This window comes from Oryzias latipes, chromosome 17 (assembly GCF_053564925.1).
Source record: "Oryzias latipes strain Hd-rR chromosome 17, Olatipes_Hd-rR_3.1".
Taxonomy (NCBI): domain Eukaryota; kingdom Metazoa; phylum Chordata; class Actinopteri; order Beloniformes; family Adrianichthyidae; genus Oryzias; species Oryzias latipes.
This window is the reverse complement of record NC_136253.1, coordinates 24,929,464-24,947,276: the sequence shown is the minus strand read 5'-3', so window position 1 is coordinate 24,947,276 and position 17,813 is coordinate 24,929,464. Positions and strand designations below refer to the sequence as shown.

Here is a 17,813-nt window from a genome sequence, read left to right as displayed (position 1 = left end):
TTGCCTCTTTGCAGATGACAGCTGCATCTCTTTAGTCTTTCTCTTAAAATGTATGGGACTATCCCATGATTGGTCAGAGAATAGTTGAACTTAAAAGTTTTAAAATGTTTTGAGTAGCACACATCCTACATGCTTGGTGGGATACTTTATTTAGTTTAAGTATGAAGGCACAATTGTGTTTCTTCTTACACTTTGCTATTAATAATCCTGATGTTTTCTTGATAATATTTCATGCTGCTATTTGTAGTTTCCTATAAAGGACAAATATTGTTAAAGGTGGTGGTTTTGCTTCTATACTTAAGTCATACTCAAACCTGTCATCAATTCTTCCTACATTCCTTTAAATTCCCAAAGCAACCAACTTAACGTATTTACATACAAATAACATGAAAAAAAATACAAACTTTCTTGCTCTGATTAAAATAAAACAAACTTTCTAAAGCTCATTGGACCAACAGATGAAAGGCAGCAGTCTGCATTTGTTTCCCCCGCCTCCCCCCTTTCTTTGTCACGTCCACTCCAACCCATCAGCCTGTTGTTCAAGGTGAGGGCAACAAATAGCAGCAATGGACTAAGCCCAATTTGGAGAATCCTTTTCGTGATCGGTAACCTGGCTCCCTTATCTCTAAAATTCATGCCCATATTTGGCGGACATACAACCTTTATTAACAGAGAGACGGCTTGGTGTCTGACGCTGGATCCATCATTTCACTTGACAGTCTAAGGTGAGAAAAACAACAATGAAAGAATAACTAATTCATCTGTAATTGATATAGCTATTACATATTCATGTATGTTTTAACAGCTATAAATGTTAAACAATTTTTAGGGTTTATTCATGTGACATACTGATACTATTTGTACTTTAACTCGATTTGATTTAGTCATATTATAATTTGATCTGACCTTTACTTTGCTTTCATTTAGATTATATAAATAAAACATCACCGTTTCTTCAGAGAGACAAGGCCTCAGGTAGGATTTGCCAAGATATTGACAAGGTTTTTTAAACCTAAAAGTAACATAATCTATACAATGCTTATTTTCTATTTATAATTTGCTTTGACTGAGGACAACAAACTAGTTTTAGTTTTTCTGGATTCTTTAAGATTTATTTCATAATGTTGATTTTAACTGTCAGTAAGGTGACTTCATTCACTTCTAATATTATACTCATGTCGATACGAGTTATTTAATATCTCCTATACATTTCTAATGTTTAACATTTCTATAGGTTACTAATACCTGCCAGATAAAGTAAAATAATAATAAAGATTCACCTTTTTTTGCCTTGGGCTTGAAATCATTTTATGTTTTTAAGCAAATTAACAGTTATTTAATTTGCCAGAGGTTAAAAGATGGGGGATGCTGCCATGGCAGAGTTTGGAGCTGCTGCTCCCTTTTTAAGAAAGTCAGATAAGGAGCGACTGGAAGCTCAGACTCGTCCTTTTGACATGAAGAAGGAGTGCTTCGTTCCTGACCCTGAGGTCGAGTACGTGAAAGCAACAGTTACAAGTCGTGATGGTGACAAAGTCACTGCTGAAACTGAATTTGGAAAGGTGAGTTGATTTTCTATCCGTGCACAAAAATGTATGTGAAGTTACTTATTTTAATATCACTTAAAAATAACTTAAAACTGCTTCTTTTCAGACTGTTACAGTGAAGGAGTGTGATGTCCATCCTCAGAATCCGCCAAAGTTTGATAAAATTGAAGACATGGCGATGTTCACCTTCCTCCATGAGCCAGCTGTGCTGTTTAACCTCAAAGAGCGTTATGCGGCATGGATGATCTATGTGAGTCGCATGGTTGTTTTTCTAATCGTTGATATTTTCTTAGAATCTGAAAACGATGTGTTTCGTCCTTTCTTTGACGTATTAGACCTACTCTGGGCTGTTCTGTGTGACTGTCAACCCCTACAAGTGGCTGCCGGTCTACAACCAGGAGGTGGTTGTTGCCTACAGAGGAAAGAAGAGGAGTGAAGCTCCTCCTCACATCTTCTCCATCTCTGATAATGCATACCAGTACATGCTCTCAGGTACATTTCTTTTGAACTTTTTGTTAAAACTATTCATCCCTAACTCAACATTGACTTGATGTTTTTTATGATTTCCTACTGACAGACAGGGAGAACCAGTCAATCCTGATTACGTAAGTCTCCTTCCCCCCCCCCCCCCCCCCCATTTGTTCCTGACATAATACTCAAACGATAAGACCTAAAACTTTGTGTTTCTTAAACACAGTGGAGAATCTGGAGCTGGAAAGACTGTGAACACCAAACGCGTCATCCAGTACTTTGCCAGCATTGCTGCTGCGCCAGGGTTAAAGAAAGATGCTGCTGCTGAGAAGAAGGTATGAATCTTTCTTCAACACAATTTTATTTACAAAGCTCTTTCAAAAACCACCAAACTATTTTCTAATGTGTTTATATCTTTGCTTGCCTGGTGACGTGGGTTTTCTAATTACATTAGGGCACACTGGAAGATCAAATCATCCAGTGTAACCCAGCTTTAGAGGCTTTTGGAAATGCCAAAACCATCAGGAATGACAACTCATCCAGATTTGTAAGTGATAGTCGAAAAACACAACTCACTGACATAAAATGTCAAGTTTTCAGAATGATTTCTCTATAAATCTATTGTTAAATTAGAATTTAACTTTCTGTTACAGGGTAAATTCATTAGAATTCATTTTGACAACAGGGGGAAGTTAGCATCTGCTGACATTGAGACATGTAAGTACTCATACCACCATTTAGGACAGCAACTTAAGACATTTCTAACCCCTAATGCATTTTCGCAAACCCAGGGCCCACTCAATCTCCTAAAAACATACAAATTTGGTTGAACAACACATTGAACTTTTTTTTTTTGCAGAATTGTCTTACATTTTTGTTGACATTTAAATGTAATGGTAAACAATTGGTGAAACCAATACTTCAAACTGTTCCAAAGACATGTATTTTTTTCCTAAACAGACCTTCTTGAAAAATCCCGTGTTACCTACCAACTCAAGGCAGAGAGGGATTATCACATTTTCTACCAGATTTTGTCTCAGGCAAAGCCTGAGTTACTGGGTAAGTGTAAACTCAGTCAATCTAAGTATGTTATATACATTTTTCTATTTGTAAAAAGAGCTTTGAGATATAAAAAAAGCAATATTCACAGCAATTTTTAAATAGTTTAAATTTTTTCTGTCTTCCTTTAGAAATGCTGCTCATCACCAACAACCCATATGATTACGCTTTCATCTCCCAAGGAGAGACAACTGTAGCATCCATCAATGATGCTGAAGAGTTGATGGCCACTGATGTGAGGCAAATCCCCAATTCACAACAACCAGTGTAGCTTTCTTATACCAACAAATTGATCCCAGCATGATGATTCTATATTTTTCATAGGATGCCTTTGATGTGCTGGGATTTACTCAGGAAGAGAAGAACAGTATTTATAAGCTGATTGGTGCCATCATGCACTTTGGTAACATGAAATTTAAGCAGAAGCAGCGAGAGGAGCAAGCAGAGGCAGATGGCACTGAAGGTAGGGAAACTGTTAGCCCAATGATCTTTCTGTAAAAACCAAAATACAAAGATAAAAAACAATATTCCTCCAAGTGAACGACTGAAAAAAAAGCAATATAGTAGGTGCCAAGTAATTTATTCGGAATGTGTTTATAACATATTATGTTTTCATGTTCAGATGCTGATAAAGTTGCTTATCTGATGGGCCTGAACTCTGCTGACTTGATCAAAGGTCTCTGTCACCCAAGAGTCAAAGTAGGAAATGAGTGGGTCACCAAGGGACAGAATGTTGCCCAGGTGTGAAAAATACATTTTATTACTTTAATTCAGGATATTATCTACAAGTATTTATACATGTGGTTTTTTTTAGGTGTACTATGCCATTGGTGCACTGTCGAAGTCAGTGTATGAGAAAATGTTCCTGTGGATGGTCATAAGAATCAACCAGTCATTGGACACCAAGCAGCCCCGACAGTACTTCATTGGAGTGCTGGACATTGCTGGATTTGAGATTTTTGATGTGAGTTTATAATGGATGCCAACTGTAAAATTTGTAGTTAAAGACAAAACATTTGACTGATAGTTTTTCTAATCTTATTTTTATTAAAGTTCAACACCTTTGAGCAGCTGTGCATCAACTTCACCAATGAAAAACTGCAACAGTTTTTCAACCATCACATGTTTGTGCTGGAGCAAGAAGAGTACAAGAAAGAAGGAATTGAATGGGTTTTCATTGATTTTGGTATGGATCTCCAGGCCTGTATAGACCTGATTGAAAAGGTGAGAGATTTTACTGCAAAAACTCCTTAAACAGGGTAGGAATTTTGATCATTTTTAAGTATATGTTTCTGTCCCCTCAGCCCATGGGTATCATGTCCATCCTTGAAGAGGAGTGCATGTTCCCCAAAGCCAGTGATGCCACCTTTAAAGCTAAGCTTTATGACAACCACCTGGGGAAATCCAACAACTTTCAGAAACCCAGAGTTGTCAAAGGAAAACCAGAGGCCCATTTTTCCCTGGTTCATTATGCAGGAACTGTTGATTATAACATCAACAACTGGCTGGTGAAGAACAAGGATCCTCTGAATGAGACTGTGGTTGGATTGTACCAGAAGTCAACCATGAAACTATTAGCTATGCTTTTTGCCAATTATGCTGGAGCTGAGTCAGGTATATAAACAGTTTTATTTTAAATAATAAATGCAGATTTCTTTAATGTGTATAACTTTAAGGTTCAAACTCATTTCTATTTAGCTCAAGACTCTAAGGGCGGAAAAGGTAGCAAAAAGAAAGGCTCGTCCTTCCAAACTGTCTCAGCTCTGCACAGGGTTCGTATGTATGTGTGTATGGTCGATTTTTGCTTTGGTATTGAACATTGTAACTGACTGCTTAGTTAGTAATTAGTTGTTGAAAGAAAAGTGCTGATGAAGATTTTAAACAAACTACTACGTTTCTTTGTGGCAATTTTCTTTACAAACAAAATCTGCAGGAGAACTTAAACAAGCTGATGCAAACAGCCTGTATCCACTGGTAAGGATAGTTGTGACTGAGGCATAAGATAAACTGTTTTCCCCCAAAAAGTGACTTAAATCCCGCAAATCCTTCAGATACTAAATAAGAGAAAAGAATGTCATTACAAATATTCTGCATGAATCTTGTGAATACTTCCACAGGAGAACTTGAACAAGCTGATGACCAACCTGCGGTCCACCCACCCTCACTTTGTGCGCTGTCTAATCCCCAATGAGACCAAGACTCCTGGGGCCATGGAGAACCCTCTGGTGATGCACCAGCTGCGCTGTAACGGCGTGCTGGAAGGCATCAGGATCTGCAGAAAGGGCTTCCCAAACAGGATCCTCTACGGGGATTTCAAGCAGAGGTTTGCCTTGGAATAAACGCAATTGTACATAAAATGTACATAAAAACAACCATTTCATTTTATGAATCTAATTGTGTTAAAGATACCGTATTTTGAATCCTAATGCCATTCCTGAGGGTCAATTCATTGACAACAAGAAGGCTGCTGAAAAACTGCTGGGTTCTTTGGACATTGATCATAACCAGTATAAATTGGGGCATACCAAGGTGGGAGCTCTCAGTCTTTAAACAATATTTAGGATCCCAACTTGATTTGCTGGTCAAAAGAATTAAGTTTTTTATCTTTACAAAAAGGTTTTCTTCAAGGCTGGACTGTTGGGTCAACTAGAAGAGATGCGGGATGACAGATTAGCTCTGATCATCACTGGGATTCAAGCTCGATCCAGAGGTCTGCTAGCAAGGGTTGAGTTCCAGAAGATCGTTGAAAGGAGGTACATTCTTACATTATATTATTGATAACTTTTGTAGATCTAGTTGTTTCATTTATTGGACCTAAAATAAAACACTCGTTGGTCTTAGGGATTCACTTCTTGTGATCCAGTGGAACATTCGTGCCTTCATGGGGGTCAAGAATTGGCCTTGGATGAAGCTGTACTTTAAGATCAAACCTCTACTGAGATCTGCAGAGGCAGAGAAAGAGATGGCCAATATGAAAGAAGAGTTTACCAAGCTGAAAGAGGCTTTTGCAAAATCTGAAGCCCGCAGGAAGGAACTGGAAGAGAAAATGGTCTCACTTCTCCAAGAGAAGAACGACTTGCAGCTTCAAGTTCAGGCAGTATGTCTACATATGTTACAGATGTCAAAATCCCAAATCTGCTCCTCAAGTACTCCTGCTCTTTATGTTTTTTCTGTTCCACTATTAGATAAGATCCATGTGACTTAAAATCAGGCTCTCTACAAAGCTAATGTAATACCACATTAGTCTGAACTAGTTACAATAACTTTGATTACTTAATACTTCACATCCTGATGATTTTCTATACAAACAGGAACAAGATAATCTTGGTGATGCTGAAGAAAGATGTGAAGGACTCATAAAGAGTAAAATTCAGCTGGAGGCTAAAATCAAAGAGCTGACTGAAAGGCTGGAAGATGAAGAGGAGATGAATGCTGAACTGACTGCCAAGAAGAGAAAGCTGGAAGATGAGTGCTCCGAGTTAAAGAAGGACATTGATGATCTGGAGCTAACTCTGGCTAAAGTGGAGAAGGAGAAACACGCCACTGAGAACAAGGTACTGGGAAACAAAAGATTTAATCAAAAATGCTTTTCTAGGACTGACACTGAAGCTGACAGTGATTTATGGCCTTTTTATAACAGGTGAAGAACCTGACAGAGGAGATGGCTGCTTTGGATGAAATCATCGCCAAGCTTACCAAGGAGAAGAAAGCTTTACAAGAAGCTCATCAGCAAACGCTGGATGACCTGCAGAGTGAAGAAGACAAAGTCAACACTCTGACCAAGGCCAAAGCTAAGCTGGAGCAACAAGTGGACGATGTAATGAACTTAGAAGGCTAACAGGGCTTGACCAAATACTAGCTACATATACTGAAGAGTATGTTTTCTTTTGCAGCTTGAGGGGTCCCTAGAACAGGAGAAGAAAATCCGGATGGACCTTGAAAGAGCAAAGAGGAAGCTTGAGGGGGACCTAAAGTTGGCCCAAGAAAGTGTCATGGATCTAGAAAACGACAAGCAGCAACTCGAAGAGAGACTGAAAAAGTAACTTAAAGACTTTTTTGCTTCTAAAAAACAACAAATGCAAAGTTTTTGTCACTTTTCAATTTCTACTTTTTATCTTTAGGAAAGATTTTGAAATCAGTCAACTTAATGGTAAAATAGAAGATGAACAGGCAATGTGTGCCCAACTCCAGAAAAAGCTCAAAGAGCTGCAGGTGGGAAAATATAAACTAAGAAGAACCATCAACGTCCAACAGGCTGTGAACATCAGAGACATTCATCAACAACTTCTGTTTGACTTTGGTCTCAGGCTCGCATTGAAGAACTTGAGGAAGAACTGGAGGCTGAGCGAGCTGCTCGAGCCAAAGTGGAGAAGCAAAGAGCAGACTTGGCTCGGGAGCTGGAGGAGATCAGTGAGAGGCTGGAGGAGGCTGGAGGAGCCACAGCTGCTCAGATCGAGATGAACAAGAAGAGGGAGGCCGAGTTCCAGAAGCTCCGCAGAGACCTTGAAGAGGCCACTCTGCACCATGAATCCACAACTGCAAGCCTCAGAAAGAAACAAGCAGACAGTGTGGCTGACCTGGGAGAGCAGATTGACAACCTGCAGAGAGTCAAGCAGAAACTGGAGAAGGAGAAGAGTGAACTCAAACTGGAGCTGGATGATGTGGTTTCCAACATGGAACAGATTGTAAAGTCTAAGGTGTGTGACAGCCTGATGAAGGACGTTTAAAATATACAAACAGTTAAAATTGATGGAAACCCTCAATGACAGTTCTAGAGAACTAGGAGAAGGTGTCAAAGCTCGAGTAATCACAATGATCTTTTGTTTTCAGAACAATTTGGAGAAAATGTGCAGATCTTTGGAGGACCAGATGAATGAATATAAAACTAAATCAGAGGAGGGACAGCGCACCATCAATGACTTCACAATGCAAAAAGCTAAGCTTCAAACTGAAAATGGTTAGCTTCACACTATACCTCCATTGCTTATTTTTAAGGAATAAGGAGCTGAATTTTCATTGTCTGTTTGAATCAGGGGAATTTCAAAGGCAGCTGGAGGAGAAAGACTCCCTGGTGTCTCAACTCACCAGAGGAAAACAGTCTTACACTCAGCAGATTGATGACCTGAAGCGACAACTTGAAGAAGAAGTCAAGGTAGCTCCAGTGGCAATGACACCACAATTATAGTTTTTACTGAAGCCTGCAAAGTAAAAGCTTTTTCCCCTAATTTCAGGCCAAGAACGCCTTAGCCCATGCTGTGCAGTCAGCTCGTCATGACTGTGATCTCCTCAGGGAGCAGTATGAGGAGGAGCAGGAGGCCAAGGCTGAGCTGCAGCGCAGCATGTCCAAAGCCAACTCCGAGGTGGCTCAGTGGAGAACCAAGTACGAAACTGACGCCATCCAGAGGACTGAGGAACTGGAAGAAGCCAAGTAAGACAAACACAACTGATGGTAAAGAACCCAGCAATGATCCAAAGGACGTCACCTTTTAATACGTTCTTATACAAAATAGGAAGAAGCTGGCTCAGCGTCTGCAGGAGGCTGAGGAAGCTGTTGAAGCAGTGAATGCTAAATGTTCCTCCTTGGAGAAGACCAAACACAGACTGCAGAATGAGATTGAAGATCTCATGGTGGATGTGGAGAGGTCAAATGCTGCTGCTGCTGCTCTGGACAAGAAGCAGAGGAACTTTGACAAGGTCAGGTTTATGGGTGTGCCCCCCCCCCCCCCCCCCATCTACAACAGTTGTTCATGAAAGGCATAAAGAAAATATTTTACTGAAACTGGTCAATATGTTCCAGGTCTTGGCAGAATGGAAGCAAAAGTATGAAGAGTCTCAATCAGAGCTGGAAAGTTCCCAAAAGGAAGCCAGATCTCTGAGTACTGAGCTCTTCAAACTGAAGAACTCCTATGAAGAGGCTCTAGAACATCTGGAGACCATGAAAAGAGAAAACAAGAACCTACAAGGTCTGTCTATCTGTGATCAAGATTGTGTTTTATCTGCAAAACTCTGTAAAGTTTATAGATGATCATTATTTTAACTCTAGAGGAAATATCTGACCTAACTGAGCAAATTGGTGAGGGTGGAAAGAGCATTCATGAGCTTGAGAAGATTCGCAAGCAGCTGGAACAAGAGAAGTCAGAGATTCAGACGGCTCTGGAGGAAGCAGAGGTACACTGTCCAGTCCAAGATGGGCATCTGACAATCTTTGATAGATAAATAATTACAATCTTATATGAATCTACTTCATGACAGGCTTCACTGGAGCATGAAGAGGGCAAGATTCTCAGAGTTCAGCTCGAGTTTAACCAAATCAAAGCAGACATGGAGCGTAAGATAGCTGAGAAAGATGAAGAGATGGAACAAGCCAAGAGAAACCAGCAGAGAGTTGTAGATACCCTGCAGAGTTCTCTGGAGGCTGAAACTCGAAGCAGGAATGAAGCTCTTCGTATTAAAAAGAAGATGGAGGGAGACCTCAACGAAATGGAGATCCAGCTCAGCCAAGCCAACAGGCAGGCAGCTGAAGCCCAGAAACAGCTGAAGGCTGTCCATGCTCATCTGAAGGTATGCACTTAGCTTTTCAAACTGAACTAAATTGCGCAAATAAGAACAACAACAGAAAACAGGTGTTTACTATAAAAGAAAGACCAGTTTGGCAAAGTGTACAACCCATTCTCTGGACGTCGCAGACATTGTTCCATGTGATTTAGCTTGGTTTGTTTTTTGACCAAGTTCTTAGGGGCTCCATTGAATCATTCTTTAAGGTCATAAAATACACTTTAGACAATAAGCATGGTTTTATATTGATCTTATTTGTTGTGACTAACAGTAATTAGACAAATGATTGATGCACATATATAGTTTGTTAATAAAACTTAGTGTTTCTCATGTTTGAAATGATCCAAGACAAAAGATGTTAGAAGATCTTCATGTACCAATATTTGACTTTAAAGATAGTGAATGTGTTAATTTCCCTCCAAAACAAATTCTTAGGACAGCTTTAAATGCAGTGAAGTTATTAAAACCAAACTTGAAACAAACAGACACTAAAAACATTACGTTTTGAAAAATACGTTCATTCTATGTTGAAGATTTAACTTGTTTTAAAAAAATGTCTACCTTCCAGGATTCCCAGTTGCAGCTTGATGAGTCTCTGCGAGCCAATGATGACATGAAAGAGAACATAGCCATTGTTGAGAGACGCAACACCTTGCTTCTAGCTGAAGTGGAGGAGCTGAGAGCTGCTCTGGAGCAAACTGAGAGGAGCCGCAAACTGGCCGAGCAAGAGCTGCTGGATGTCAGTGAGAGGGTGCAGCTGCTGCACTCACAGGTGGGGAAAAACTAGCTATTTTAACTTATAAATAAATTACTTTACTTGGATACAAAAATCTGAGCTTTACATGTAAACAGAACACAAGTCTGCTGAACCACAAGAAGAAGCTGGAGTCTGATACAGTGCAGCTTCAAACCGAAGTGGAGGAGGCGGTGCAGGAGTGCAGGAATGCTGAAGAGAAGGCCAAAAAGGCCATCACTGATGCCGCCATGATGGCAGAGGAACTGAAGAAAGAGCAGGACACCAGCGCTCACCTGGAGCGCATGAAGAAGAACATGGAACAAACCATCAAAGACCTGCAGCACCGTCTGGATGAAGCTGAGCAGATCGCCATGAAGGGAGGAAAGAAAATGGTGCAAAAGCTTGAGGCCAGGGTAAATGTTGGCCTTTTTTTAAAGTTTTAAAGCAGATTCTTAAATTAAATTTAATATATTCCCATAACAAAAAAGAAAATCAAACCTTAAACTTTGCCATATAATTTGTCTGCAGATCAGAGAGCTGGAAAATGAGATAGAGGCTGAACAAAGAAAGTCCAGTGACTCCATTAAGGGAGTACGAAAGTATGAGAGACGGATCAAGGAGCTGACCTATCAGGTGAGATTCAGGCTTCAAAAAGACACACACACATAGTTTATGCAGATTAATGTTGGTAAAACACAAATACAAGTACACTTAACTCATATGGACATATTTTAAAATTTTGTGCATTATTTATTATAGACTGAGGAAGATCGTAAGAACCTTGCCAGGCTGCAAGACCTGGTGGATAAGCTGCAGCTGAAAGTCAAATCCTACAAGAAAGCTGCAGAGGAAGCTGTAAGTCCTCTCTTAATTTTTGAAATTAAACTGCTAAACTAAAAGAAAAAGCAACTAATTCTGAACCTCTTTAAGCAGTTTACGCTGATGAGTTTGTGGTATTTTTTCTCCAGGAGGAACAGGCCAACACCAACCTCACTAAGTTCCGCAAGCTTCAACATGAGCTTGATGAGGCTGAGGAGAGAGCAGACATCGCCGAGTCTCAGGTCAACAAGCTGCGTGCCAAGAGCCGCGATGTGGGGTCAAAGGTTAGTCAATAAATCCGAACTATGTTGTGACCAAAATGCCAGTCAACAGCTGGTTGGGAAAATATTTTTGTAAACACTGCTAAACACTATATGCTTAAAAATACCTTTTAACATTATTACGCTAGCAATTATAAGATGTGCATACTCTGTAATATTAAATTAAGGGGCATAATCTAAAGCCATCCAGGCCCCAGTACTAAAGAATTGGGTAACTGAAGTTATTATTCTTATTTTCTAATTTTTTTTCTCTCTATTTCAGAAAGGACATGAAGAAGAGTGAAAGAGGGGAAATGAATGACTCTCTCCGAGGCACCTAATGTCCTGTTCATGTGTCTCTCTATGCATGTTGTGTGTGTAGTAGAATTAAATGAATCTGCATCTCAAACTGTGCCTTGTACTTTTCTTTTTTTTAATCCCTAAATCTATGCAAACGTAAAAGATCTCAAAGAGAAGCACAGGTTATCAATTTCTTCTGAATATTAGTGATCTCTTAAATAGATATAAAGAAATCTGTCTATTCCACTTTAACAAGTATAACTTTGATCAAAGTTTGCAGAAAAAACAGCTTTAAATGATCAAGCAACACTTTATTTTGGGAAGGTAATAGTAGGTAATCTGTTTTCTTGTTGCATTAAGGTTCTAAGCTTGCAAGGTCCTGCTGAATGACCCTGTTCTGCTAGAGCAGCGCGAGTTTGTCAGCTGTACCATCGGAATTTATCCAATAGATCTACTGTAAATTCATCGTATCCATAATTTTCAAATCTCCATACTTGTCAGTAAAAAAAATCATCAATATTTTCCTGTATGTTTACATAACTTTTGATTATAGGCAACACATTGTACATTGTGGCTCAGAGCAAACAAAGCACAACCACCAACAAACTAGATATACTTTCAGATAAAACAGCTCAGTAAAAACCAGATTTCCTACCTTTTAAGTCTTTATTTCAGTCCAATCCATTTATATATGCCCAATTCTAAGGACCAAAGTGCTCTAAACAAGATAAAGACAAACCAAATAAAAACAGATACACAACAAAATGTTGAATTTCAAAATCAGGTTAAGAAAACCGTTTTGAATCTAATTGTGTTGGAATCAGATTACAACAGATTAGTGATGCCAGTCTTAAAATGGAATCAGATGTAACTTACATGTAACTTTGAAGGTAATCAAATTACTATAAATATAACTGGATTACATAGATTACTTTAATGTAAAACATTACAAGTTAGTAATAACATTACTGCCCAATGAAGCAATCATTACAACCTTATTATTAACCCTGAAGATTAATTAAAGACCCCGAAAGGGACTAAACGGACTAGAAAAAAAAAAAGGATGAATGAATGAATTATTTAAAACTCTACAAAAGCTTTGTTGTAAACACGTTACTGTTGTTAGCAGGAAAAAAATACACTGTTAATATCCCTGTGCTTATAAGAAAACCTTTCCTGTATTATATTATAAATGCTTTTAAATTCCAATTTGGTTAGAAGCTTTGGTGAACACACTGCTTGGTGTTTCACAGCAACTCTGCAGGATTCTGCTGATCGACTATGAATAATTTTAGTTCTGAATTTGTGAATATTCTTCTAAAATTTTTTCTAGAGGAAATGGCAAAACCATTTTTGTTTAAAGTAACAAAAAGCTGTTACTTTCCCCTAAATCTTTTAAAGGAATATAGGAGAAACTGTCTACTACCTTCCCAAAAATATTAATTTGATTGAAAATTGCTAACAGTTTCATTTTATCAAGGCAAAGGGCATCATCGCGCAGGTGAATCCTGTTTGTTACAAAACCATCTTTTTCCGCAGTTAGGATTTAATTCTTGTGTGATTCAGGTCACAGTTCTGCTGCACAACACTGTTAGTTCATTGTAGCCTTAGTTATACACTGCAGAGGAAGGACAGTGATTAGGACTTGTTTTTTACAGCTGTTTTGCATTGTCACCAAGTCAGTAGATTGTTTATTCTATATGAATAACTAATCTGACAGCCAATGCCAATAAATAAAACTAAATCACACTTCAATCCTACCAATATGTGGAAAACTAAGGAAATGGGTAAATAGAAACATAATCAGGTTTTTAATAGTCCTATAGTGGAGACCTCAGTCCAGCTAAAATGCCAAACTGTAAATGTGAAGCAGTGTGCAAATAAAAGCCCACAATCTTTGATAAACTGAGTCAAGACTACAGACAAATAGGCCAAAATGTATCTACAGCAATGAAATAGACTAAACCACTTGACGCCTATTGAAGCAAAATACCCATCAAACCACTCCAGCTACAAAATTACATTAATGTAGCATCTACATAAAGGCAAAAACATAGGTGAATTTTTTTCATAGCTGGAAAATAAATTCAGGCATCAAGGGCTTAAAAACAACTTTATCAAGCAACTGCTGTTGTAGATGGATCTACAAGCCACTGCTGAATAATGACAGTACTCAAAACTGAACACAAGTAGCTTCTATGTCCATTTAAACAAAATAACTGTTAGGATGTTTTGTATTGATGCTGCTGAATGAAATAATTTTTAAAATCTTTTTGTGCTCATGGGAAATCTAACAAGAAAATTTGAAACCTAAAATAACACAAAAAGTATGTGTCGGGTTATATAATAGAAAGTTTGTAAATGTTGTTTCACATATTTTAATCAAAAATGCTAACTGTGATTAAGTAAAGCATGTAGGAAATTGCTTTCACTTAAATGCTTTGTGCTTTTTCAAGTTTTTCAGTCACACAGGCAGTAATGTACTTGTGTAATAAGGAGTGAATTCAAATTGCATGGCATGATATTTATGTTAACAAAAATAAACTAAAACAAAATTAAAAAGCAACTGAACCTTACCTTTTCGCCAGTTTTTGTTTGTCATTTACATCTCCAGAGCAGCAGGGCATCTTTTTTTATTTATTTATGGAAGATCTCTATATCTGAGTGTCTGAGTGTGGACACCAACCACCAACTCCTTTTCTTAAATGAAGGCAAGGAGACGGGCAAGACAAGAGGACATATGGAGGCAGGGACAAATACTCATCACCTCCTCAAGTGACCTTCAGTAAATTACAAGCACTCTAACTATAGCAACTTCATCTGAAAGCTGAGTTGGCTCACATTTCAGACTTAGGACGCACAAGGTGCTTCACACCTTCCATTGTGCATACATGTTGCAGCAGAAGTCAGAGGTGCAAGAACTCTGCACAGCTGGGAATGGGACCTTTGAATGAGGTCTAAGAACTTGTCTAAAGCCTTGAATATATTAGTTACTGTGTTAAGGAGTTCAAGGTTGTAGCAAAATGGCAAGTACACACAGCACAGTCTATCTGAGTACATCTAAAAATAACACTTAGAGGAACTTTACTACTAAAGACCTAAGGGCCTTGCCACTTTTAACATCTTATAAGGGCAATCTTTCCAGTGACCCATGTCAAGTTACTGAAAGTAAAGTTTTATTTGCTATGGATAACAATTCTGCCCTAAATTAATTTGATGGACCCCATTACAAGCTGTTCAATACTGCAGGTCTTAGAGGAGGTTTGGCTTTCCTTGGTTCAGTCAATCTATTGAAAAAAAAAAGAAAGAAAATGATCTCCACTAAAATAAAATAACTGTTGTAGCAGTCAGTATAAAGTAAGGACAAACTGATTATTCCTTAGGCCCTGCAGCAGTGTTTAAGAAAAATAGTAACAAGAATTAGCACTATAACTCAGCTGCTGGTATCTCAACCTGTAAATGGGTTGACTCGTTTTAACGATTCAATTTATTTCGTAATTTGAGGTTGACACTTCTATTCGTAGTTGATTTTGGTTCATTTAGAACAATCTGTTTCAATCCGGTTCGCTGACCTAAAATTGATCCAGGACATCTTTAGCCAAAAATTCAGCCAGTGTGACTCATATAAATACCTGGATACTGAACACTGCAGGTGAAGTTTTCCAGATTCTTTGTATTTCTTGCAAGATAATCAGGTGTAAATTAAATATGCGAACAAACAAACAAGTAAACAAAAATTAATGGCAAATCCATTCACATTTTAGTTTCTAAAATTCAGCACACTGCTGTTTTTCCTACATCAAAATAATCTAAATGGAACATTGTTAGAACATTCTCCAAAGTGATGAGAGCATCACTTTGCAAAAATTATAGTGTTTCCACACATTGGACTGCAATGATGGTTTGATCAGTTTTTTGCTGATATTACTCTGTGATGGAACCTGGTCATTTTTACATTATCGTAAAAAAAATCCCTACGGTTCCTCATTCCAAATGGTATTTTCCAGTATCAATTTGATTCAATTTATTTCCTTTTGAAATGATTCTTAATGGTATAGATTTATAGATTAACAACTTGCCTCAGACAAATCCATCTGGTTAGATGTTACAGTAAAAGAAATCCACCACGTCTCAATCCAAACGGTATTTTCCAATATCAGGTTTGATTATCTCATTTTGAAATTGTGTTTTAAGGTATATGCTGATTTGATATCCTGCCTCGATCTGGTTGGATTGTAGGATTAGAAATCGATTCATCGTTATTTAAACGTCCACACTTCAAGTTTGAGTTTTATCACAACATATTATTTCCACTGTAATACTTTAAGTTACTCAAGTGATGTCGCTTTTAGGCCTTAATACTCGGATATAAGCTTATTCAGAGCAGCTAGTATAGCATAATGCAGAGGGGACAGTTAACTCAAACAGAATTGACTTTTTTTTGGTACTTTTTTGAACAAATAAAAAACTTTAATCTGCTACAACTTGGAATGTAAAAAAAAAAGTTTTAATTGAGTCAATCAATTAAACACTAAATCTAACACAGGTACTCAAATTTTCTGCTAATTCTAAAACATAGTGGTAAATGTTGGTTTAGGAATTTAAAAGTGACCAGCATCTCAAATCTATTAGCTAGGCGTTGCTAGCTAGCAACACAAAATGAACTTATCTTAAACCAAAAAATGTCGTTGGTTGGTAAGCCAACCAAATATCCTGCAGGTCAAACAAACAGACTCACCATTTTCTTGCTTTTCACCATTTGCCCCTTCTTTCTACTTTCAACTGGAGGTTTTCTACACTATCATTTCGTGTTGGTGTCACGTCAGTTGCAGAAGGAAGAGTGGCTGTCAATCACACCTGTGTCGTATTTTCTTTAGTGACGTCATACTCTCTGACAGCAAGGCCAATCCAATCTATTTTACTTGATTATACCTCAATAAAACAGTTTTATTTTTATTTTGCACAGCCTTATAATACTCCCACTTAATCAATTTCGTATATTCATGAACAAATAATAAATTAACATATATTAGTTTAATTTAACTGATAACTCTAATTTCTTATTGGATGGGACTAAAACGGCCATTTTGCTCCCCCTGGTGGCTTGGAGGTTTATCACAGTTGCATAGGCCACAAAAGGCATCAAGATTTCACAGTAGATTGGAAACAAAAAATTATTAGCAATTACATGAGTTAGTTCTGATTTGCACTCAGAGTCCCATTGATGTTTTTGTTGCATAAATAATGCACATACTTGTTGCAAAACTTAGGCTCAGATTTTTCAAGGTGTTTGAAATGATTGCTGCACACCGGCAATGTAAGATTCTCCCTTTTGGGATCTACCTTTGGACTTCTTTGGTGACCTGGTCTGGTAACCATCTAAAGTGCATAAACTATGCTTATCAATGTCGATAACGATGGGAAAGTATTTTGAATTTGGGCAAGGTTTTAAATGTCTGCTTGGTCTTACAACTGGTAAAATGTCTAATGATATTTATAGACAAATATAGATAATTTTAGGCTTTAGTAATCAGGAGTAAAGTGAATGTAAAGAGAAAATTTTCAATATTCTATGTTTCTGGTTAATATTTAAGAGCACATTTTTAAACATTGTTACAAAAAATAGCACTACAAATTAAGAGTAAAAATGAACATAATGTGTCTTTGAATATATGTTTCTTCATTATTGTTTTAACGTTTTCTTTATTTTCCAAATAATTTGTGAATAGATATCTCAATTGTGCTTGATTATTGTCTTCTTTTGTTTTTTGTTCTGATTGGCTAACACAAAACAGTTTCAACAATTTACCTTCACAGATTGTTTAGTTAAAAATATATTTTTGAGTAAGTTCACTTTAATTAACCTTCCTGTTATGTTGCGGGTCAAATTGACCCGTTTTAAAGTTTGAACGTCTAGGCAAAATAGTTAAAAGTATTTTTTCAGCATGAAACTTCTTCTGCTTGCCTTAATTAGTGTAATCAACATATATTATAAAAACGGTTCATCTCACATATATGCAACCACCCCCTGCATGTTTATATCACATAGATACTGTTCGGGTCAATTTG

The 17,813-nt window shown here is 37.7% G+C and overlaps 1 protein-coding gene and 1 long non-coding RNA gene across 11 annotated transcripts in view; one reads left to right on the top strand and one right to left on the bottom strand.

Annotated features, from left to right (window-relative positions):
• Window positions 1–16,621, bottom strand: part of LOC110016886 (uncharacterized) — a 36,863-nt gene extending 20,242 nt beyond the window's left edge. For 2 of the 10 annotated variants that reach the window (XR_002875192.2, XR_002875199.2), the window contains exons 1-2: window positions 14,322–14,461; window positions 12,400–12,462 (exon numbers count right to left, since the gene is read on the bottom strand). This is a non-coding gene — a long non-coding RNA (uncharacterized LOC110016886). Of the gene's footprint in view, window positions 1–5,218; window positions 5,377–12,399; window positions 12,463–14,321; window positions 14,470–16,482 lie in introns of those variants that run through there. The other 8 variants (XR_002875194.2, XR_013650435.1, XR_013650432.1 and 5 more) reach the window with 7 other exon arrangements.
• Window positions 552–11,853, top strand: LOC101157595 (myosin-7). Its single transcript, XM_023965730.2, has 39 exons — window positions 552–725; window positions 928–975; window positions 1,349–1,559; window positions 1,651–1,794; window positions 1,880–2,036; window positions 2,122–2,149; window positions 2,242–2,350; window positions 2,470–2,562; window positions 2,669–2,732; window positions 2,976–3,074; window positions 3,206–3,309; window positions 3,399–3,537; window positions 3,697–3,815; window positions 3,889–4,038; window positions 4,128–4,298; window positions 4,379–4,688; window positions 4,773–4,846; window positions 5,192–5,397; window positions 5,480–5,603; window positions 5,691–5,827; window positions 5,916–6,171; window positions 6,386–6,628; window positions 6,715–6,891; window positions 6,968–7,113; window positions 7,196–7,286; window positions 7,382–7,771; window positions 7,905–8,031; window positions 8,108–8,226; window positions 8,306–8,502; window positions 8,585–8,768; window positions 8,872–9,037; window positions 9,118–9,242; window positions 9,327–9,635; window positions 10,198–10,401; window positions 10,482–10,778; window positions 10,894–10,998; window positions 11,125–11,220; window positions 11,334–11,468; window positions 11,728–11,853. Exons 3-39 carry the CDS (start codon window positions 1,359–1,361, stop codon window positions 11,746–11,748), a joined length of 5,817 nt encoding a protein of 1,938 aa, XP_023821498.1. The 5' UTR covers window positions 552–725; window positions 928–975; window positions 1,349–1,358; the 3' UTR covers window positions 11,749–11,853.
• Window positions 16,622–17,813: the final 1,192 nt, after the last annotated feature.

Excerpts from the sequence above, each read along its gene's own strand:
- LOC101157595 (XM_023965730.2), top strand. The coding sequence starts at position 1,359 with ATGGGGGATGCTGCCATGGCAGAGTTTGGAGCTGCTGCTCCCTTTTTA. Across the intron at positions 2,351-2,469 it reads ATGCTGCTGCTGAGAAGAAG|GGCACACTGGAAGATCAAAT; the intron begins GTATGAATCTTT and ends TAATTACATTAG. Across the intron at positions 9,636-10,197 it reads CTGTCCATGCTCATCTGAAG|GATTCCCAGTTGCAGCTTGA; the intron begins GTATGCACTTAG and ends TCTACCTTCCAG.